The sequence below is a fragment of the Coregonus clupeaformis genome, chromosome 7 (genome assembly GCF_020615455.1).
Source record: "Coregonus clupeaformis isolate EN_2021a chromosome 7, ASM2061545v1, whole genome shotgun sequence".
Classification (NCBI taxonomy): Eukaryota; Metazoa; Chordata; class Actinopteri; order Salmoniformes; family Salmonidae; genus Coregonus; species Coregonus clupeaformis.
The window spans coordinates 11232546-11257590 of record NC_059198.1 but is presented as its reverse complement, the minus strand read 5'-3'; the positions used below and the strand labels follow the sequence as shown (position 1 = coordinate 11257590).

The 25045-nt window shown below is 42.5% G+C and overlaps 1 protein-coding gene across 12 annotated transcripts in view; it reads right to left on the bottom strand.

The window, feature by feature from the left end:
- The window catches only part of abi1a (abl-interactor 1a), a 91508-nt gene extending 66519 nt beyond the window's left edge, over nucleotides 1-24989 (bottom strand). For 3 of the 12 annotated variants that reach the window (XM_041880335.2, XM_041880338.2, XM_041880340.2), the window contains exon 1: nucleotides 24647-24978. In XM_041880335.2, coding sequence (XP_041736269.1) covers nucleotides 24647-24763 — 117 coding nt within the window. In that variant the 5' untranslated portion in view covers nucleotides 24764-24978. Of the gene's footprint in view, nucleotides 1-24646 lie in introns of all 12 variants that reach the window. The other 9 variants (XM_041880330.2, XM_041880333.2, XM_041880334.2 and 6 more) reach the window with 8 other exon arrangements.
- Between the last annotated feature and the right edge of the window lie 56 nt (nucleotides 24990-25045).

Genomic DNA, 25045 nt, shown 5'->3' with positions numbered 1-25045 from the left:
TTAATCGCCCGACATCTCTGCCTGATCTCACTAATGCTTGTGTCTGAATAGAAGCAAGTCCCCGCAGCAATGTTCCAACATCTAGTGGAAATCCTTCCCAGAAGAGTGGAGGCTGTTATAGCAGCAAAGGGGGGGACCAACTCCATATTAATGCACATGATTTTGGAATGAGATGTTTGACGAGCAGGTGCCCACATACTTTTGGTCATGTAGTGTGTGTGTGTGTGTGTGTGTGTGCGCATTTATGTATGTACACTACCGTTCAAAAGTTTGGGGTCACTTAGAAATGTCCTTGTTTTCGAAAGAAAAGCCATTTTTTTGTCCATTAAAATAACATCAAAATTGTTCAGAAATACAGTGTAGACATTGTTAATGTTGTAAATGGCTATTGTAGCTGGAAACGGCAGATTTTTTAATGGAATATCTATATAGGCGTACAGAGGCCCATTATCAACAACCATCAGTCCTGTGTTCCAATGGCACGTAGTGTTTGCTAATCCAAGTTTATAATTTTAAAAAGGCTAATTGATCATTAGAAAACCCTTTTGCAATTATGTTAGCACAGCTGAAAACTGTTGTGCTGATTTAAAGAAGCAATAAAACTGGCCTTACATTTTAGTCATTTAGCAGACGCTCTTATCCAGAGCGATTTACAGTTAGTGAGTGCATACATTTTTCATACTGGCCCCCCGTGACTAGTTGAGTATCTGGTGCATCAGCAATTGTGGGTTCGATTACAGGCACAAAATGGCCAGAAACAAATAACTTTCTTCTGAAACTCGTCAGTCTATTCTTGTTCTGAGAAATGAAGGCTATTCCATGCGAGAAATTGCCAAGAAACTGAAGATCTCGTACAACGCTGTGTACTACTCCCTTCACAGAACAGCGCAAACTGGCTCTAACCAGAATAGAAAGAGGAGTGGGAGGCCCCGGTGCACAACTGAGCAAGAGGACAAATACATGTGTCTAGTTTGAGAAACAGGTGCCTCACAGGTCCTCAACTGGCAGCTTCATTAAATAGTACCCGCAAAACACCAGTCTCAACGTCAACAGTGAAGAGGCGACTGACTCCGGGATGCTGACCTTCTAGGCATAGTTGCAAAGAAAAAGCCATATCTCAGACTGGCCAATAAAAATAAAAGATTAAGATGGGCAGTCGCCTCTTCACGGTTGACGTTGAGATTGGTGTTTTGCTCGCACACGCTTTTTCAGTTCTGCCCACACATTTTCTATAGGATTGAGGTCAGGGCTTTGTGATGGCCACTCCAATACCTTGACTTTGTTGTCCTTAAGCCATTTTGCCACAACTTTGGAAGTATGCTTGGGGTCATTGTCCATTTGGAAGACCCATTTGCGACCAAGCTTTAACTTCCTGACTGATGTCTTGAGATGTTGCTTCAATATATCCACATGATTTTCCTTCCTCATGATGCCATCTATTTTGTGAAGTGCACCAGTCCATCCTGCAGCAAAGCACCCCCACAGCATGATGCTGCCACCCCCGTGCTTGACAGTTGGGATGGTGTTCTTCGGCTTGCAAGCAACCCCCTTTTTCCTCCAAACATAACAATGGTCATTATGGCCAAACAGTTCTATTTTTATTTTATCAGACTAGAGGACATTTCTCCAAAAAGTACGATATTTGTCCCCATGTGCAGTTGCAAACCGTAGTCTGGCTTTTTTATGGCGGTTTTGGAGCAGTGGCTTCTTCCTTGCTGAGCGGCCTTTCAGTTTATGTCGATATAGGACTCGTTTTACTGTGGATATAGATACTTTTGTACCTGTTTCCTCCAGCATCTTCACAAGGTGCTTTGCTGTTGTTCTGGGATTGATTTGCACTTTTCGCACCAAAGTACGTTCATCTCTAGGAGACAGAACGCGTCTCCTTCCCATGGTGTTTATACTTGCGTACTATTGTTTGTACAGATGAACGTGGTACCTTCAGGCATTTGGAAATTGCTCCCAAGGATGAACCAGACTTGTGGAGGTCTACACCACCACCACCATGCTTGACCTTTGGTATGATGTTCTTCCAAAAAGTTATACTTTTGAATAATCTGTCCGTAGAACGTTCTTCCAAGAGTCTTGATGATCATCCAGGTGCTTTTCGGCAAACTTGAGTCAACTTTTTTGGACGAGATGGGTCCCATTATGCCTGGCGAAAACCAAACACTGCATTCCACAGTAAGAACATCATACCAAAGGTCAAGCATGGTGGTGGTGGTGTGATGGTTTGGGGATGCTTTGCTGCCTCAGGACCTGGACGACTTGCCTTAATAGAAGGAACCATGAATTCTGCTCTGTATCAGAGAATTCTACAGGAGAATGTCAGACCATCCGTTTGTGAGCTGAAGCTGAAGCGCAGCTGGGTCATGCAGTAAGACAATGACCCAAAACACACAATCAAGTCTACATGAAAATTGCTAAAAAGCAACAAATTGGAAGTTTTGGAATGGCCTAGTCAAAGTCCAGACCTAATCCCAATTGAGATGTTGTGGCAGGACGTAAAACGAGCAGTTCATGCTTGAAAACCCACACGTCACTGAGTTAAAGCAGTTCTGCATGGAAGAGTGGGCCAAAATTCCTCCACAGCGATGTGAGAGACTGATCAACAACTACAGGAAGCATTTGGTTGGAGTCATTGCAGGTGGCACAACCAGTTATTGAGTGTAAGGGGGCAATTACTTTTTCACACAGGGGAATTGGGTGTTGCATAACTTTGTTTATGAAGTAAATGAAATAAATATGTAATTGTTCTGTTATTTGTTCACTTATGTTCCCTTTATCTAATATTAGGTTTTGGTTGAAGATCTGATAACATTCAGTATCACAAATATGCAAAAGTAGAGAAAATTAGAAAGGGGGCAAATACTTTTTCACAGCACTGTACATACTATATACATTTTATGGACACAGTCAATTTTACAATAATTCTATTTTTTTTTTGTTTTACTCCTGAACTTCCTCTACCCTCAACCTCTCCGATCATTTTCATGATGTCCATCCGGTTTGCTTCTATATGCCATATCTTTCTAACAGTGCTCTTTCACAAAAGCTCTCAACCTATAACCTATATACTTATTATGGACACAGTATGCTTTACATTAATTTTCTTGTTGTTAGTTGTTATTAGTCCCATCCTTCAGCTCCATTCAACACCTACCATCTATCTCTTAACACCATCCATATTGGATTTCTATTTGCCATATATTTTTCAACTGTACTGTGATGTTTCACAAAAGTTCTGAACCCTTGTATTCTCATTGTTTCTACAGATTGTAAATTGAAAATAAACATTTTTGCTAAAAGTATTATTATATTATTGATCGATTGACTATGACTTTTCAGATCACCCAGTAGTGCTATCTGCAGGGTTAGCTCCAGGTAAATATTGCAATCCTTTAGCCATTCCTGGACCTGTGTCCAAAAACAAGCTACAAATGGACAGTACCAAAACAAATGATCTAATGATTCTGTCTCTTCGTAGCAAAATCTGCAGAGCTGGGAAGATTGTATCCCCCATGTAAATAACATTCTATTGGTAGCATGAATTTGGTATAATAATTTAAATTGAACAATTCTAAATGTTGAATCCGGCGTCGTTTTGCGTATTAGTTCATAATCACTCTGCCTTGGAATCAGTACGTCAAAAATCTCCTCCCAACTATTTTGCAATCTTTATGGGGCGGCTGTCAATCCTTTGGTCCTTAAATTAAACTGGTATACTTTTTTATTTATCACAATTTTCTTTAACCAATTATGTTCTTTAATGCAGGGCCGACAGACAAGTTCCTTACTTTTTCCCCCTTTCACTTTCCTCTTCCATTTTTGCAGTAATGCTGCAATTATTTGGTTGTAATTTTGGGTAGAGCAGACATTTCCATATGTTTTTGTTAGCCGCATATGCAACATAACTCCACCAGTCCTACCTATGATATCATTTACGAAGATTATACCTTTGTACATTTTTCCAAAAAATCATGTTTTTTTATCAATTGGTATATTTGAGTTTAACCACAATATTTGTTGCATTATTTGTTCTGTCGTTTCTGGAGGATTAAATTGAAATTGCAACCAACTTTCTATGGCTTGTTTTAGAAATAGTGATATTTGGGAGATTATTTCCTTTTCAAATAACTGAAAGTGAGAGGTTGTAATCTCAATAAAGGGTAAAAGGCCATTCTTGAACATGGGGTGAGACAATCTTATTAATTTGCTAGAGAACCAGTTCGGATTTAAGTATAACTTTTGTATAACTGAAGCTTTTAGTGAGTGATAGGTCTAATGCTTTAATATTTAATAATTTCTGTCCTCTGAATTCATATTCATTATATAAATAGTCCCGTTTAATTTTGTCTGGCTTGCCGTTACAAATAAAATGGAATAATTTAAAAAACTGTACGCTAGGCGTAGGCAAGACCATAAGCAAATAGGTAAACTGGGCTATTACTAAAGAGTTAATCAGGGTGAATTTTCCACAAATAGACAGGTATTTCCCTTTCCATGGTAGCAAGATCTTATCTATTTTTGCTAACTTTCTATTAAAATGTATTGGAGTGTGGTCATTTATTTCATTTGGGATATGTATTCCGAGTATATCCGGTTGTGTCTCTCTCTGTCGGGAGGTAAGCTTGGCTTATATGGCTTATATACATATGGCCATATATATACATATGGCTTATATACATCGTTTAAGCTTTGTCGAGTATAGCTTAAACTATGTATTTAGATTGTAGTTAGGTATTGTAGGTAGTTATCGTGGGTTGTTGTATGTAATTATTGTAGGTATTGTATTCGGCTGAGCCCGGTGAAGCACGAGGCTAGCTAACCCACTACCTGGACTAGCTAGCGGGTAGCTACTGGTAACTATTAGCAACTGTGGATAGTTGTTTCACGCCTGAGAGTGCCTGTAATTACCTCATTGTCTGAAGCATTAACGTTAGGTAGTAAGTAGCTACTGTGCTCGAAATGTAACTAGCTTGTTGCTACCTGGATGGCTACTAAACAATAGCTGGAATGACCTAGCGAACAGACGCGAACTGGCTGAGTCAATTCAGTGGCTAGCTTTGCAGTTGGCTAGCTAACAGTAGCTGCTAGGGGTAAGTTATAACCTACATTTGTGTTTTGTTTTTTACATACTGGTAGCCAGAGTCGTTCAAGGGAATTCGGGACATGGGTGACTAGTTAACGTTAGCTTGGCTCTCTCTGTGTGTTCGTGCCATGGGAGGACGGGTTTCTTCGTTGGCAGAAAGCAATGGCTAGCTTGTATGCTAACTATTCTAGCTAACTAACTGGCTGAATAAGTTGACGACTGACTCACTCAAGCTGTCGGGACTAACCCACAATGTTAGACACGGACACGAATGATCTGCTTGGCGTGTTGACACACTGGTGGTTTGTTGTGGCCGAGTATTGGTGCTAAACCGTGCTTCTACACCTGCATTACTAGCTGTTTGGGGTTTTAGGCTGGGTTTCTGTACAGCACTTCGAGATATTAGCTGATGTAAGAAGGGCTATATAAAATAAAATTGATTGATTGATTGTTGGAGTCCGGCATGCTAGTTGGCTGTGGCGTCATATGACTAGGTGCCCTGGACGGTTTTCACAGAAGAATACTGTACCAAGTTAGCTAGCTGAATAAACTAAGTTAGTCTATTCCTAGAAAACATTGAACTGCTGTAGTTTACAACAATTATAGTTTCTGAGGTGGAAGTTGGGAGAGTTATATTTGGGTGTTTCAGTGAAACGTAAGTGAGGGAGGCCCCGCTCTCTCGCTTTCCCAGATGTTTAGTTCATTTCATTCCGATCTCCTTTGCATTATTGTAGCCATTTTCTGTAGCATGTCAACTATGTCTCTGTCTATCCCTGTTCTCTCCTCTCCGCACAGGCTATACAAACGCCTCACACCGCGTGGCTGCTGCCTCTCTAACCTGGTGGTCCCTGCACGCACGACCCAGGTCTCCGGCAGCCTCTGGAACTGCCGTTCTGCGGCCAACAAGGCAGAGTTCATCTCAGCCTATGCTACCCTCCAGTCCCTCGACTTCTTGGCGCTGATGGAAACATGGATTACCGCTGAAAACACTGCTACTCCTACTGCTCTCTCCTCGTCTGACCATGTGTTCTCGCATACCCCGAGAGCATCTGGTCAGCGGGGTGGTGGCACAGGAATCCTCATCTCTCCCAAGTGGACATTCTCTCTTTTTCCCCTGACCCATCTGTCTATCTCCTCATTTGAATTCCATGCTGTCACAGTCACTAGCCCATTCAAGCTTAACATCCTTGTCATTTATCGCCCTCCAGGTTCCCTTGGAGAGGGAGCTTGATGCCTTGATAAGTTCCTTTCCTGAGGATGGCTCACCCCTCACAGTTCTGGGTGACTTCAACCTCCCTACGTCTACCTTTGACTCATTTCTCTCTGCCTCCTTCTTTCCACTCCTCTCCTCTTTTGACCTCACCCTCTCACCGTCCCCCCCTACTCACAAGGCAGGCAATACGCTTGACCTCATCTTTACTAGATGCTGTTCTTCTACTAATCTCACTGCAACTCCCCTCCATGTCTCCGATCACTACTTTGTATCCTTTTCTCTCTCGCTCTCCTCCAACACTACTCACTCTGCCCCTACTCAGATGGTAATGCGCCGTCGCAACCTTCGCTCTCTCTCTCCCGCTACTCTCTCCTCTTCCATCCTATCATCTCTTCCCTCTGCTCAATCCTTCTCCCTCCAATCTCCTGATTCTTCCCCCTCAACCCTCCTCTCCTCCCTTTCTGCATCCTTTGACTCTCTATGTCCCCTATCCTCCCGGCCGGCTCGGTCCTCCCCTCCTGCTCCGTGGCTTGACGACTCATTGCGAGCTCACAGAACAGGGCTCCGGGCAGCCGAGATGAAATGGAGGAAAACTAGACTCCCTGCGGACCTGGCATCTTTTCACTCCCTCCTCTCTACATTTTCTTCATCTGTTTCTGCTGCTAAAGCCACTTTCTACCACTCTAAATTCCAAGCATCTGCCTCTAACCCTAGGAAGCTCTTTGCCACCTTCTCCTCCCTGCTGAATCCTCCTCCCCCTCCCCCCTCCTCCCTCTCTGTGGATGACTTCGTCAACCATTTTGAAAAGAAGGTTGACGACATCCGATCCTCATTTGTTAAGTCAAATGACACTGCTGGTCCTGCTCACGCTGCCCTACCCTATGCTTTGACTTCTTTCTCCCCTCTCTCTCCAGATGAAATCTTGTGACTTGTGACGGCCGGCCGCCCAACAACCTGCCCGCTTGACCCTATCCCCTCCTCTCTTCTCCAGACCATCTCCGGTGACCTTCTTCCTTACCTCACCTCGCTCATCAACTCATCCTTGACCGCTGGCTATGTCCCTTCCGTCTTCAAGAGAGCGAGAGTTGCACCCCTTCTCAAAAAACCAACACTCGATCCCTCTGATGTCAACAACTATAATAATAATAATAATATAATATGCCATTTAGCAGACGCTTTATCCAAAGCGACTTACAGTCATGCGTGCATACATTTTTTTGTATGCACGCAACTACAGACCGGTATCCCTTCTTTCTTTTCTCTCCAAAACTCTTTAGCCAACTCTCTTGCTATCTCTCTCAGAATGACCTTCTTGATCCAAACCAGTCAGGTTTCAGGACTGGTCATTCAACTGAGACTGCTCTTCTCTGTGTCACGGAGGCTCTCCGCACTGCTAAAGCTAACTCTCGCTCCTCTGCTCTTGTCCTTCTAGACCTGTCTGCTGCCTTTGATACTGTGAACCATCAGATCCTCCTCTCCACCCTCTCCGAGCTGGGCATCTCCGGCGCGGCTCACTCCTGGATTGCGTCCTACCTGACCGGTCGCTCCTACCAAGTGGCGTGGCGAGAAGCTGTCTCCGCACCACGTGCTCTCACCACTGGTGTCCCCCAGGGCTCAGTTCTAGGCCCTCTCCTTTTCTCCCTATACACCAAGTCACTTGGCTCTGTCATATCCTCACATGGCCTCTCCTATCATTGCTACGCTGACGATACACAACTAATCTTCTCCTTTCCCCCTTCTGATAACCAGGTGGCGAATCGCATCTCTGCATGTCTGGCAGACATATCAGTATGGATGACGGATCACCACCTCAAGCTGAACCCTGGCAAGACGGAGCTGCTCTTCCTCCCGGGGAAGGACTGCCCGTTCCATGATCTCGCCATCACGGTTGACAACTCCGCTGTGTCCTCCTCCCAGAGTGTGAAGAGCCTAGGCGTGACCCTGGACAACACCCTGTCGTTCTCCGCCAACATCAAGGCGGTGACCCGCTCCTGCAGGTTCATGCTCTACAACATTCGGAGAGTACGACCCTGCCTTACACAGGAAGCGGCACAGGTCCTAATCCAGGCACTTGTCATCTCCCGTCTGGACTACTGCAACTCGCTGTTGGCTGGCCTCCCTGCCTGTGCCATTAAACCCCTACAACTCATCCAGAATGCTGCAGCCCGTCTGGTGTTCAACCTTCCCAAGTTCTCTCACGTCACCCCCCTCCTCCGCACACTCCACTGGCTTCCAGTTGAAGCTCGTATCCGCTACAAGACCATGGTGCTTGCCTATGGAGCAGTGAGGGGAACGGCACCTCTGTACCTTCGGGCTCTGATCAGTCCCTACACCCAAACGAGGGCATTGCGTTCATCCACCTCTGGCCTGCTGGCTCCCCTTCCTCTGCGGAAGCATAGTTCCCGCTCAGCCCAGTCAAAACTGTTCGCTGCTCTGGCACCCCAATGGTGGAACAAGCTCCCTCACGACGCCAGGACAGCAGAGTCACTCACCACCTTCCGGAGACATTTGAAACCCCACCTCTTTAAGGAATACCTGGGATAGGATAAAGTAATCCTTCTACCCCCCCAAAAAAAATTGTAAAGTGGTTATCCCACTGGCTATAGGGTGAACGCACCAATTGGTGAGTCGCTCTGGATAAGAGCGTCTGCTAAATGACGTAAATGTGCCCTTGAGCAAGGCACTTAACCCTAATTGCTCCTGTAAGTCGCTCTGGATAAGAGCGTCTGCTAAATGACTAAAATGTAAATGTGGAACAAGCTCCCTCACGACGCCAGGACAGCGGAGTCACTCACCACCTTCCGGAGACACTTGAAACCCCACCTCTTTAAGGAATACCTGGGATAGGATGAAGTAATCCTTCTATCCCCCCTTACCCCACCCCCAAAAACAAAAAAAAACATATTGTAAAGTGGTTATCCCACTGGCTATAAGGTGAATGCACCAATTTGTAGCGTCTGCTACAGTGGGGGAAAAAAGTATTTAGTCTGCCACCAATTGTGCAAGGTCTCCCACTTAAAAAGATGAGAGGCCTGTAATTTTCATCATAGGTACGTCAACTATGATAGACAAAATGAGAAAAAAATATCCAGAATTTATTTGCAAATTATGGTGGAAAATAAGTATTTGGTCAATAACAAAAGTTTCTCAATACTTTGTTATATACCCTTTGTTGGCAATGACACAGGTCAAACGTTTTCTGTAAGTCTTCACAAGGTTCACACACTGTTGCTGGTATTTTGGCCCATTCCTCCATGCAGATCTCCTCTAGAGCAGTGATGTTTTGGGGCTGTCGCTGGGCAACACGTACTTTCAACTCCCTCCAAAGATTTTCTATGGGGTTGAGATCTGGAGACTGGCTAGGCCACTCCAGGACCTTGAAATGCTTCTTACGAAGCCACTCCTTCGTTGCCCGGGCGGTGTGTTTGGGATCATTGTCATGCTGAAAGACCCAGCCACGTTTCATCTTCAATGCCCTTGCTGATGGAAGGAGGTTTTCACTCAAAATCTCACGATACATGGCCCCATTCATTCTTTCCTTTACACGGATCAGTCGTCCTGGTCCCTTTGCAGAAAAACAGCCCCAAAGCATGATGTTTCCACCCCCCATGCTTCACAGTAGGTATGGTGTTCTTTGGATGCAACTCAGCATTCTTTGTCCTCCAAACACGACGAGTTGAGTTTTTACCAAAAAGTTCTATTTTGGTTTCATCTGACCATATGACATTCTCCCCAATCCTCTTCTGGATCATCCAAATGCACTCTAGCAAACTTCAGACGGGCCTGGACATGTACTGGCTTAAGCAGGGGGGACACGTCTGGCACTGCAGGATTTGAGTCCCTGGCGGCTTAGTGTGTTACTGATGGTAGGCTTTGTTACTTTGGTCCCAGCTCTCTGCAGGTCATTCACTAGGTCCCCCTGTGTGGTTCTGGGATTTTTGCTCACCGTTCTTGTGATCATTTTGACCCCACGGGGTGAGATCTTGCGTGGAGCCCCAGATCGAGGGAGATTATCAGTGGTCTTGTATGTCTTCCATTTCCTAATAATTGCTCCCACAGTTGATTTCTTCAAACCAAGCTGCTTACCTATTGCAGATTCAGTCTTCCCAGCCTGGTGCAGGTCTACAATTTTGTTTCTGGTGTCCTTTGACAGCTCTTTGGTCTTGGCCATAGTGGAGTTTGGAGTGTGACTGTTTGAGGTTGTGGACAGGTGTCTTTTATACTGATAACAAGTTCAAACAGGTGCCATTAATACAGGTAACGAGTGGAGGACAGAGGAGCCTCTTAAAGAAGAAGTTACAGGTCTGTGAGAGCCAGAAATCTTGCTTGTTTGTAGGTGACCAAATACTTATTTTCCACCATAATTTGCAAATAAATTCATTAAAAATCCTACAATGTGATTTTCTGGAATTTTTTTTCTCAATTTGTCTGTCATAGTTGACATGTACCTATGATGAAAATTACAGGCCTCTCATCTTTTTAAGTGGGAGAACTTGCACAATTGGTGGCTGACTAAATACATGTTTTCCCCACTGTAAATGACGTAAATGTAATGTAAATGTAATCCACATCACCATCAGACCATTTTATTAGTAAACTACTTGGTAATGTAAAATTTATATTTTTTAGTGATCCAATACGTAATATAGTACATTTATCATAATTTCGTTGTAATCCAGCAAGGTTAGAAAATGTTTCTAGATCCTCTATGAGGCTGTGGAGGGATTCAAGTTGTGGATTTAAAAGAAAACATGAATCATCAGCGTACAATGACACCTTTGTTTTTCAGACCTGGATACTATTGTTGGATCTGATTTTAATAGCTAACATTTTGATGGCCATAATAAATAGATATGCCGATAGTGGACAATCTTGTTTTACTCCTTGACAGTTTAAAACTGTGAGAAATAGCCATTATTTACTATTTTACACCTAGGGTTACTATACATGATTTTAACCCATTTTATAAGAGATTCTCCAAAATTGAAATGCTCCAGGCATTTATATATAAACTTCAGTCGTACTTTATCAAATGCCTTTTCAAAGTCTGCTATGAATAGCAGGCCTGGTTTTCCAGATTTTTCATAGTGTTCTATTTTTTCCAGTACTTGCCTTATATTATCTCCAATGTATTGTCCATGTAAAAAAACCTGTCTGATTAGAATGAATAATGTCCGACAATACCTTTTTCATTCTATGCGCTATACATTTTGCTAGAATTTTTGCATCACAACACTGAAGTGTAAGGGGCCTCCAATTTTTTTAATGGACTGGATCTTTATATTTCCCACTTGTATCCTGTTTCAGTAATAATGAAATCAGACCTTCTTCTTGAGTGTCTGGTAATCTACCATTTACATAGAAGTGGTTAAAACATGCTAATAACTGTCCTCTGAGCCATCCAACCCTGGAGTTTTCCCAGACTTAAAGTCTTTAATTGCATCCAGAAGTTCCTCCTCTGTAATTTCACCAGTCTTTCTGTATGGCTGTTAATTTGACATTATCAATAGAAAAAAAATCCCTACAATTACCTTCAGTTAGAGGAGATGGAGGCGACTGAAATGAAAACGTATGCTTAAAGTACTTTGCATCCTCCTTCAAAATATAATTTGGTGAATCATGGGTGACTCCGTCATTTGTAACCAGTTTCAGTAAATATATTTTTGGTAGAATTTCTATGTTGAAGATTAAAAAATAATTTAGTGCATTTTTCTCCATATTCCATCCAGTTTGCTTTATTTTTAGAATATATTACACTTGATCTTTCTTGAATAAGTTTCTCCATTTCTTTTTGTTTTTACTCTAATTTATTCTGAGCCTCTATGTTACAGTTCTTATTGCTATCTATCTGTTCTGTTAGACCTTCTATTTCCTTTGTTAGTGTGGACTCTTTTGACCTAAATTGCTTTTGTTTTCGAGATGAGTACTGAATTGCATGGCCTCTAAAGGCACATTTAAAAGTATCCCATACAATAAGGGGATTTGCTGTACCTATGTTATGTCGGAAAAAAATAAGTTCTAAATTACTCTGTCCTAGTTAAAAACAAGTTATCATCCAATAGGCTTTGATTAAATATCCTCGCCCACGTGGAAATTCAGTAAGATTAATGTATATGCCAATTATGATGGTCCGACCGCATTCTGTCCCCTATCAACACTTTTTAAACTTTTGGTGCCAAGAGAATGACATAAGAAAGAAGTCAAGATGACTAGCTTGATTGAGTCTCCACCATGTATATCTCACTAGGTCAGGATAGTTAAACCTCCATATATCTACTAGTTCTAATGTATCCATGACATTCATGTTTCCTTAAGAGCATGAGGGTGATAGTTTGTAGTGTGATTTCCTTTAAGGTCCATTGAGCTATTTAAAACAGTATTATAATCTCCCACCATAATAATAGAGTATTGTATTGCTTGCAGGGTTGATAATGTATTATATATATTGGTCAAAGAAGTGTGGATTATCATTATTTGGTCCGTAAAGGTTAATGAGCCATATCTGTTTATGATCCAATAACATATTTCTCATCAAGAATGGCGCCGGAGAAGATGGCTGCCGTTTTACAGCCCTCTAACCAATTGTACTATTATGTGTGTTTTTCCGCGTTATTTGTAATTTATTCTGTACATAATGTTTCTGCCATCGTCTCTTATATCCAAAAAGAGCTTCTGGATATCAGGACAGCGATTACTCACCTCGTATTGGACGAAGATTTTTTCTTCAACAAGTCGGACGCGAAGGATATCCTACAGACACCCGACAAGCCCAAATCCCTGTCATTCGCATGAGAAAGACACAGAGATATCGTGGACGTAGGTCGGGGTGCCTTGTAAGGATCCAACGGCGAGCAAGTAAACTGCCTCTTCCATCAATCCTATTAGCCAATGTTCAATCATTTGAGAATAAATTAGATGACCTAAGATTACGGTTATCCTACCAACGGGACATTAAAAACTGTAATATCTTATGTTTCACCGAGTCGTGGCTGAACGACGACATGGACAACATACAGCTAGTGGGCTATATGCTACATCGGCAGGAGAGAACGGCTGACGTAAGACAAGGGGTGGCGGTCTGTGTATATTTGTAAACAACAGCACAAAATCAAATACTAAGGAAGTCTCGAGATTTTGCTCGCCTGAGGTAGTATCTTATGATAAGCTGTAGACCACACTATTTACCAAGAGAGTTTTCATCTATATTTTTCATAGCTGTCTATTTACCACCACAAACCAATGCTGGCATTAAGATTGCACTGAATGAGCTGTATAAGGCCATAAGTGAACAGGAAAACGCTCATCCAGAGGCAGCGCTCCTAGTGGCCGGCGACTTTAATGCAGGGAAACTTAAATCCGTTCTACCCAATTTCTACCAGCATGTTAAATGTGCAACCAGAGGAAAAAGAACTCTAGACCACCTTTACTCCACACACAGAGACGCATACAAAGCTCTCCCTCGCCCTCCATTTGGCAAATCTGACCATAACTCTATCCTCCCGCTTATAAGCAAAAACTAAAGCAGGAAGCACCAGTGACTCGATTAATAAAAAAGTGGAACATGTTCCAGGATTCTTCAGATAGCTTTGAGGAGTACACCACATCAGTCACTGGCTTCATCAATAAGTGCATCAATGACGTCGTCCCCACAGTGACTGTACGTACCCCAACCAGAAACAATGGATTACAGGCAATATCCGCACTGAGCTAAAGGGTAGAGCTGCCGCTTTCAAGAAGCGGGACTCTAACCCGGACGCTTATAAGAAATCCCGCTATGCCCTCCGATGAACCATCAAACAGGCAAAGAGTCAATACAGGACTAAGATTGAATCATACTACACCGGCTATGACGCTCGTCGGATTTGGCAGGGCTTGAATACTATTACAGACTACAAAGGGAAGCACAGCCGCGAGCTGCCCAGTGACACAAGACTTCCAGACGAGCTAAACCACTTCTATGCTCGCTTCGAGGCAAGCAACACTGAAGCATGCATGAGAGCACCAGCTGTTCCGGATGACTATGTGATCACGCTCTCCGTAGTCAATGTGAGTTAGACTTTTAAGCAGGTCAACATTCACAAGGCCGCAGGGCCAGACGGATTACCAGGACGTGTACTCCGAGAATGTGCTGACCAACTGGCAAGTGTCTTCACTGACATGTCCCTGACTGAGTCTGTAATACCAACATGTTTCAAGCAGACCACCATAGTCCCCGTGCCCAAGGACACTAAGATAACCTGCCTAAATGACTACCGACCCGTAGCACTGACGTCTGTAGCCATGAAGTGCTTTGAAAGGCTGGTCATGGCTCACATCAACACCATTATCCCAGAAACCCTAGACCCACTCCAATTTGCATACCGCCCCAACAGATCCACAGATGATGCAATCTCTATTGCACTCCACACTGCCCTTTCCCACCTGGACAAGAGGAACACCTACGTGAGAATGCTATTCATTGACTACAGCTCAGCATTCAACACCATAGTGCCCTCAAAGCTCATCACTAAGCTAAGGATCCTGGGACTAAACACCTCCCTCTGCAACTGGATCCTGGACTTCCTGACGGGCAGCCCCCAGGTGGTAAGGGTAGGTAACAACACATCTGCCACACTGATCCTCAACACAGGGGCCCCTCAGGGGTGCGTGCTCAGTCCCCTCCTGAACTCCCTGTTCACCCATGACTGCATGGCCAGGCACAACTCCAACACCATCATTAAGTTGGCTGACAACACAACAGTGGTAGGCCTGATCACCGACAACAATGAGACAGCCTATAGGGAGGAGGTCAGAGACCTGGCCGTGTGGTGCCAGGATAACAACCTCTCCCTCAACGTGACCAAGATAAAGGAGATGATTGTGGACTACAGGGGGAAAAAAGAGGACTGAGCACGCCCCCATTCTCATCGACGGGGCTGTAGTGGAACAGGTTGAGAGTTTCAAGTTCCTTGGTGTCCACATCACCAACGAACTATCATGGTCCAAAAACACCAAGACAGTCGTGAAGAGGGCACGACAAAGCCTATTCCCCCTCAGGAGAATTCTACAGCTGCACCATCGAGAGCATCCTGACTGGTTGCATCACTGCCTGGTATGGCAACTGCTCGGCCTCCGACCGCAAGGCACTACAGAGGATAGTGTGTACGGCCCAGTACATCACTGGGGCCAAGCTTCCTGCCATCCAGGACCTCTATACCAGGCGGTGTCAGAGGAAGGCCCTCAAAATTGTCAAAGACTCCAGCCACCCTAGTCATAGACTGTTCTCTTTGCTACCGCACGGCAAGCGGTACCGGAGTGCCAAGTCTAGGTCCAAAAGACTTCTCAACAGCTTCTACCCCCAAACCATAAGACTCCTGAACAGCTAATCATGGCTACCCAGACTATTTGCACTGCCCCCCCACCCCCACCCCATCTTTTTACCCTTCTGCTACTCTGTTAATTATTTATGCATAGTCACTTTAACTCTACCCACATGTACATATATTACCTCAACTACCTCAACTAGCCGGTGCCCCCGCACATTGACTCTGCACCAGTACCCCCCCTGTATATATATAGCCTCCCTACTGTTGTTTTATTATATAGCCTCCCTACTTTTTTTCTGAACACTTTTTTGTTGTTTTATTTTACTTTTGTATTAAAAAATAAATGCATTGTTGGTTAAGGGCTGTAAGTAAGCATTTCACTGTAATGTCTACACCTGTTGTATTCGGCGGATGTGGCCAATTAAATTTGATTTCATATTTAAAATCATCATCTACCTTGAGGATCTGTTTGGACAATTTGCACTTTTGGATCGAAATTACTGGGCACACCTATTAATTGAAATGCATTCCAGGTGACTACCTCATGAAGCTGGTTGAGAGAATGCCTAGAGTGTGCAAAGCTTTCATCAAGGCAAAGGGTGGCTACTATAAAATATAAAATATATTTAGATTTTTTTAACACTGTTGGTTACTACATGATTCCATGTGTGTTATTTCATAGTTCTGATGTCTTCACTATTATTCTACAATGTAGAAAATAGTACAAATAAAGAAAAACCCTTGAATGAGTAGGTGTCCAAACTTTTGACTGGTACTGTATATAAAATGTTGTGTATTTTTTTTGCTCAGAAAAGCGGGGAGGGGAGAAAAAAAAGAAATCACCCGCGGCACCATTTACAGTGCCTTCAGAAAGTATTCATACCCTTTGACTTATTCCACATTTAGTTGTGTTACAGCCGGGATTCAAAATTGATTATTATTTTTTTTTTATCTCACCCATCTACACACAATACCCCATAATGACAAAGTGAAAATATGTTTTGACATTATTTCATAAAAAATAAAATAAATAAATACAGAAATCTAATTTACATAAGTATTTCACACCCCTGAGTCAATACGATTACGGCTGTGAGTCTTTCTGGGTAAACCTTTAAGAGCTTTGCACACCTGGATTGTCCAATATTTGCCCATTATTCTTTTCAAAATTCTTCAAGCTCTGTCTAATTGGTTGTTGATCATTGCTAGACAACCATTTTCAGGTCTTGCCATAGATTTTCAAGCAGATTTAAGTCAAAACTGTAACTCAGCCACTCAAGCACATTCACCATCTTCTTGGTAAGCAACTCCAGTGTATATTTGGCCTTGTGTTTTAGGTTATTGTCCTGCTGAAAGGTGAATTCATCTCCCAGTGTCTGGTGGAAAGTAGACTGAAGCAGGTTTTCCTCTAGGATTTTGCCTGTGCTTTGCTCCATTCAGTTTATTTTTTATTCTGAAAAACTCCCCAGTCTTTAACAATTACAAGCATACCCATAGCATGATGCAGCCACCATCATGCTTGAAAATATGGAGAGTGATACTCAGTAATGTGTTGTATAGGATTTGCCTCAAACGTAACCCTTTGTATTCAGGACAAAAAGTTATTTGCTTTGCCACATTTTTTGCAGTATTGTTTGCCTTGTTTCAAACAGGATGCATGTTTTGGAATATTTTTATTCTGTACAGGCTTCCTTCTTTTCACTCCGTCATTTAGGTTAGTTTTGTGGAGTAACTACAATATTGTTGATCCATCCTCAGTTCTCCTATCACAGCCATTGAACTCTGTAATTGTTTTAAAGTCACCATTGGCCTCATGGTGAAATCCTGGTAATGGAGTTAGGAAGGACACCTATTTCTTTGTAGTGACTGAGTGTATTCATACACCATCCAAGTGGAATGAATAGCTTCACCATGCTCAAAGGGATATTCAATGTCTGCTTTTTATTTTATTTTAACCCATCTACCAATAGGTTCCCTTCTTTGAGAGGCATTGGAAAGTCTCCCTGGTCTTGGTGGTTGAATCTGTGTTTGAAATTCACTGCTCGACTGAGGGACCTTACAGATAATTGTATGTGTGGGGTACAGAGATGAGGCAGTCATTCAAAAATCATGTTAAACACTATTATTACACAGAGTAAGTTAATGCAACTTAGTGTGTCTTGTTAAGCACATATTTACTCCTGAACGTATTTACGCTTGCCATAACAAAAGGGGACATTTCATCTATCCATTTTTTATTAAATTTGTAAAAATGTCCAAAAACCTCATTCCACTTTGACATTATGGGGTATTATGTGTAGGCCAGTAACAAAAAATCTCAATTTAATCAATTTTAAATGCAGGCTGTAACACAACAAATGTGGAAAAAGTCAAGGGGTGTGAATACTTTCTGAAGGTACTGTATCTACTATCTGCACACATCCGGGGCCTTCATATTCAGCCTTCATATTCAGATAAGTCTATCAATATTTGTGGCATAAAGTGTTGAAAGCAGGGACTGCAGACCCTATTCCCCACAGGGATTCATCTCTGTTAGTTCAGCGAGTTATGCCCTCGTGCTAATCTTAATGCGACATTAATAGGCTGGGGATACAATGCTATGTAAATAGGATAAAATGTAATATTTCAGCTGAAACTATTGTTGTGGCGTTTGAAAATGACAATATCAAGATCACAGACAGCCCAATAGGGAGACAAAGTTGCAGGGCCGGACTACAGCATTTGGGGCCACGGGGCACCGACCTCCGCCCCCACCTAAAAATATATAGTTTTATTTGGGGGATTTTTGTTTAATTTTGTGGGAAAAAAATCTGGTAACTTCATGCATTTCAACAAATGTTTCCATGGTGCAGAAAGAAACATTTGCAGTTTTATAATGCTATTCTACACATTTTGTCATGAGGCTAAGAGAAAATGTTGCAGTTTTAAAAGCTAATTTCCTGCAATTCTACACTTTTTGCCATGGGGCAGAGATTTGTTTTGCTGTTTTATAGCTGATCAAATGCTTTTGTTCACATTTTGCCATGAGGCTGAAAGAACATTATATATACCTCCAGGGGCGTTGGGGGGGCCCCCTGGAGGTCGGGGGCCCCAGGGCACGTGCCCTGCGTGCCCGTTCGGTAATCTGGCTGGGCTGGTCGGGCTAAGAGCTGCTAGGCTTTCCATGCTGAGAGAAAAACCAGGCCACTCCGAGAGATGAGAGCGAGAAAGATAGGAAGAGAAAGATGACTCTGTAATCCTTAGAGACAGAGCTGTGTGAAAACGACACATTTATCACCTTCAGGACAGCCTGGCTCTTTTCCAAGGAAAAGTAATGTCTGCTAGGTTTCACTTTCAGCATGGGTACACAGAGGTCACGTGACCAGGACAAAAGGACGGCAACTAAACGTGATCTTGAGTGCTTGACTAATTTGTGATCATATTGTAATTTAGTGCATTGGCCTGCATAGGTGTACAATGCTTTCCTCCCTCCAATACATAAGCCTACATTCGGTCTCCATTCAGTTTTGGAAAGTGTTACAGGGATCTTTGTGCCACACCCAATAATAATTGTAAGGGAGACAGTGAGACACATGGTGAAAAAAGGTGAGTTTAACTTGACATGATGCGGCGGGCTGCTGCTGCCCTCTCCTCAACCTCCAAACCTACGTAGTGTACCCTGCCAACAAGCCAGGTGGCCCAGTGTGTACATGTCCCGTTGTCCTTGTCCAAAGGGCTGTCACAGAGGTTAGGAAAACTTGGTGCTGACTCAGTCGCATCCTTGAAAATGTATGGTCCAGGGCAAAAATGGAAATCTATTTCTCGCGAGTCTGTCACCATCATGTTGGGGGAGTGAAGATGCTACATTCCCACTGGGGTTAAGTGTGAAGGAGAACCCTATAACAGAAAACTTCCAAAGTATTTCTAAAAAAGAATGTTACAAAAGGAACACTGATGCATCAGCATTTATTTACCTTCATCCAAATTAGGATGCCAATTTTAATAAATCTTGCCTGATGTGAGGCAAGATTTGTAGATAGTGATGCACAACAAAAACTTGGGAGATGCAGGAACCAGGAGTGTGTCCTGCCCCGTCACGACCACACACACACCACACCTTTTGCTGTCAGTCAGAAAGTGGGACAATGGCTGTCCTCATTTACAGACTGCATAGACTGGCTTCAACCATCTGCTACTGAACAGTAGGGTACATAACTGCGCTACAGTCAACATGTTTAAAAAAAAACAAAGCTTCTACAAGAACAGAAAAAAATTAAGAAAACAGTCCCTGAAGACGAGCAGAGTCAAGCTGAGGCATGTTGCTATGCACATGGTTGTCTCTCACTCATCTGTTTTCAACTCAGAGAGAGAGAGAGGAGACACAGACAGATAGACTGACTGAGAATAAGGGAATGTTTAAAAAAATAAAAATTGTATAGACCATATGGACAGTGTCTTCCTGTTGGGTTCAAGATTCAAGCTGAACTTGTGACAAAACTGCCTGAAGGCTTTAGTTTAAAACATCAATAATTTCAACTCCTCAACACTATGCATGGAATGCTCTTGGGTTTGCTCCAAGAATCTGCAGGGAATTGCTTTATCCACTAAACCATTTAAGCTCAGAAATATCCTGTATTTTGTGGAACGGTAAACGTCTGTCGAGGGATCTAGAGTATCCTGCAATGACTAAAGATCACTCAACATTAGTTCTGTTCAGTGCATTTACAGATAGACCAATCAACTGTGAAATTAAGGAATAAGCAAGGAGACAAGGATGAAAACTAAATTATAGGCAATCCTCATGGAGTTTGATGAAGTAGGAAACACCCTTTATAACTGATTTAATATGTAATATTTTTGATGGACTCGAATGGTCGGTCACTTAAACATTCCTCTGCTAGTGTCAATACATATCTGGATTCCTTTCAGCACTTGATACAGTGCGGTATCCCTCAAGGCAGTTGCCTTGGGCTGTTACTCTTCTTTATTTTTACAAATGATTTGCCACTTGTCTTACAAGAAGCTAAAATGACTATGTATGCTGAGGATTAGCACCTACTACAAGTGAGCTCACTGAGACTCTTAGCAAGGAGTTACAGTCAGTGTCAGAATGGGTAATTAAGAATAAACTGGTCTTAAATACATTTAAAACCAAAAGCATTGTATTTGGTTCAAAGCATTCTCTTAGACCTAAACCTCAACTGGAGTTGTGCATATAGGGTGTGACCATTGAACAAGTTAAAGAAGCTGAACTCCTAGGCGTAACATTGGATGGTCAGTTATCATGGTCAAGTCATATTGACAAAGTTGTGAAGAGTTAGGTCTTATAAAAACATATTCTGTGTTTTTGACACAAATATCAACTGTACTAGTTGTTCAGGCTCTGATCTTGGCCCATCTTGATTTCTGTCCTGCAATATGGTCAGGTGCAGCAAAGAAAGACCCAGCAAAGCTGCAGCTGGCTCAAAACAAAGCAGCCCTTAACTGCACACACAGAACTAACATCAACAACATGCATGATAGTCTTTCATGGTTGAGGAGAAATGGACTACTTCTCTTCTAGTCTTTTTAAGAAACATTTCCATGTTGAAAATGCCTAACCACCTGTATAATCTATTTGCATACACTTCAAAACAGACATACATACGCCACTATGGGTTTCTTCACGGTACCCAAACCAAAAACAGATTTAAAGCGTAGCTCAGTTATGTATAGAGCCATGTCATCGTGGAATGCTCTGCCACCAGAGGTTACTCAGTCAAAAAGCATGTTTAGCTTTAAAAAACATATTGTAAAGATCTAATTTAACTGTACCGTATATAAGAATATTAATATATGAAGTGTTTAAATTGTATTTTTGTTGTCTCTTGGTGTCTTTCCAATATACATATATATATATATATATACACACACACTGCTCAAAAAAATAAAGGGAACACTTAAACAACACAATGTAACTCCAAGTCAATCACACTTCTGTGAAATCAAACTGTCCACTTAGGAAGCAACACTGATTGACAATACATTTCACATGCTGTTGTGCAAATGGATTAGACAACAGGTGGAAATTATAGGCAATTAGCAAGACACCCCCAATAAAGAAGTGGTTCTGCAGGTGGTGACCACAGACCACTTCTCAGTACCTATGCTTCCTGGCTGATGTTTTGGTCACTTTTGAATGCTGGCGGTGCTTTCACTCTAGTGGTAGCATGAGACAGAGTCTACAACCCACACAAGTGGCTCAGGTAGTGCAGCTCATCCAGGATGGCACATCAATGCGAGCTGTGGCAAGAAGGTTTGCTGTGTCTGTCAACGTAGTGTCCAGAGCATGGAGGCGCTACCAGGAGACAGGCCAGTACATCAGGAGACGTGGAGGAGGCCGTAGGAGGGCAACAAACCAGCAGCAGGACCGCTACCTCACCCTTTGTGCAAGGAGGAGCAGGAGGAGCACTGCCAGAGCCCTGCAAAATTACCTCCAGCAGGCCACAAATGTGCATGTGTCTGCTCAAACGGTCAGAAACAGACTCCATGAGGGTGGTATGAGGGCCCAATGTCCACAGGTGGGGGTTGTGCTTACAGCCCAACACCGTGCAGGACGTTTGGCATTTGCCAGAGAACATCAAGATTGGCAAATTCGCCACTGGCGCCCTGTGCTCTTCACAGATGAAAGCAGGTTCACACTGAGCACATGTGACAGAGACTGGAGACGCCGTGGAGAACGTTCTGCTGCCTGCAACATCCTCCAGCATGACCGGTTTGGCGGTGGGTCAGTCATGGTGTGGGGTGGCATTTCTTTTGGGGGCCGCACAGCCCTCCATGTGCTCGCCAGAGGTAGCTTGACTGCCATTAGGTACCGAGATGAGATCCTCAGACCCCTTGTGAGACCATATGCTGGTGCGGTTGGCCCTGGGTTCCTCCTAATGCAAGACAATGCTAGACCTCATGTGGCTGGAGTGTGTCAGCAGTTCCTGCAAGAGGAAGGCATTGATGCTATGGACTGGCCCGCCCGTTCCCCAGACCTGAATCCAATTGAGCACATCTGGGACATCATGTCTCGCTCCATCCACCAACAGACTGTCCAGGAGTTGGCGGATGCTTTAGTCCAGGTCTGGGAGGAGATCCCTCAGGAGACCATCCGCCACCTCATCAGGAGCATGCCTAGGCGTTGTAGGGAGGTCATACAGGCACGTGGAGGCCACACACACTACTGAGCCTCATTTTGACTTGTTTTAAGGACATTACATCAAAGTTGGATCAGCCTGTAGTGTGGTTTTCCACTTTAATTTTGAGGGTGACTCCAAATCCAGACCTCCATGGGTTGATAAATTTGATTTCCATTGATAATTTTTGTGTGATTTTGTTGTCAGCACATTCAACTATGTAAAGAAAAAAGTATTTAATAAGATTATTTCATTCATTCAGATCTAGGATGTGTTGTTTAAGTGTTCCCTTTATTTTTTTGAGCAGTGTATATATTATTTTAGTTTTTGTTTATTTTGAATTTAATGTAATATCTTATGTTGTTTTTGTCTATAACTGTTCTGTACTTTGTCATGTATTTGCACGTTTTATGTGGACCCCAGGAAGAGTAGCTACTGCGGGTGCAGTAGTTAACGAGGATCCAAATAAACTAAACTAAACTTGAGAGGTAGATATTAGCCTTAAGCTATAGCCTCTTTACACTGATGGGGACCAAGATAGCTCATCAAAAGTCGACTTATTTAACAACTTATTCAGGTTAACTCAATGCTATACCATATCAACATTTACATCTAGAGAGCACTTATACTGTATATTCACAGCATAGGATGAAATGTATGACTTGTCAAACATTAATCTTTATAATTCCCTGAGATTTAATGAGGTCTTGCCTACAGTTTGGACTTTTGTAGGAAAGACCCCAAATCATAATATCAATATTTTGTATTACAAATCAGCTTTGACATCCTCGAGGGCCAGTAAAACACAGTTTGCAAAGCTATGTCCAAAGCCATATCCATCAATAACTTCAGCTGCTAGCCCACAATTAAAGTAATCATAATGCAGCAGGGCAATACCCCCTTTGCAGCATGAGGTAACACATATAAAAGAACCCAGTAAAATAATTGAAGGACAGTTTTCCATGATTATATATACTCAGTTCAGAAATTTGTGAAAACATGACCAAATTTCACAGTCAACATCTGTGAAACTTAGTTAAAAGAGTGACACAATCATGTGGCAAATTGCAGAAGCATTCACTGACAGAAAAACAAGCGTTGAAAGTCTGATAGTCCCCAGAGAGAAGTAGTATTGTGAAAAATACTATGCAGTGATTGGCTCTGTTGCTCTTAATAAAGAATGCCTCATGTTATTTTTGTACATGAATTTATGGTATAGGTAGGCTAATTGCAAACATTAAGAAGATTATTATAAAATGCCTTAACATGTATAAGTCCGCAATTGCTTACAATATCATAGTCCACGTATTGCAAATATATAAATCACAGCAAATCCTAATAAAATGTGTAATAAAAGAAGTGGATGGAAATCATATAATGTCAAGCTATCTCACCGTGTCTGTGACGGACAGTAAATAAGCAAGGCCAGTGTCATCGCGAGCACAACTGCTATTGTAACTTTGAAACAACGTAACAATCAGATGAAATTGTTACGTTTTAACAGTTAAGGTCATAGAGTGTGGAGTGCACAACACGTTTCGGATGATCTTTTTACAGCAATTTAGTTTGCTACATTATTTATTTCATTAAGCGAAGATAACAGCCGAAGTTAATACTAGACACACCCTCTGTGTAAACGAACTAAATCTGATCAAAGGACCAACAATGCAATGAATGGGCAACACTGTATCCAACGTGTCCAGTGCGGTGAAACTACACACTGAAATGGGAAAAGACTCACAAAATATTTTTATTCTCTATGAATATCTAGTACTTTATGTGGTAATTGTGATCCTTTCAATTTCTTATCCACATTTCCTGTCCCCAGTTTCCCAACCGTTCAACGACAAAGAATTCCGAGATAACAATGTTGAGTAAATTCACTCCCTTTGCTTACCTGAACATAATTGTTTTCACAGTAGTCTGCTACCCGCGTAAGATTCTGGTAACTCTCTACAAGAGCTCTTTTGCCGGCTGGAATTTCTTCCTCTAACAACATTTGCAGCTCTGCCATCTTACATCTCCCCGCATAGCTTCTTCGCCTTCCCTTTGATTGAAACCACCAGCTCTGCTTCGAAAAAATGAAGAAACTCCTTCGCCTGGTATAGTGGGATTCTTGGCCTCGCTTTCACATCCGCGCAACCTATCACCCTCCCGCAAAAAAACAACTAAACATGGATCACGGTGTAGAATGCTGGGATACGTAGTGTTACAATGTATCATTTTCTGCGTTTCCGAGTGGCAACAGTCGTCAAATTTTATACAAAATATCAACGCGTGATGATTTTATGCTCAG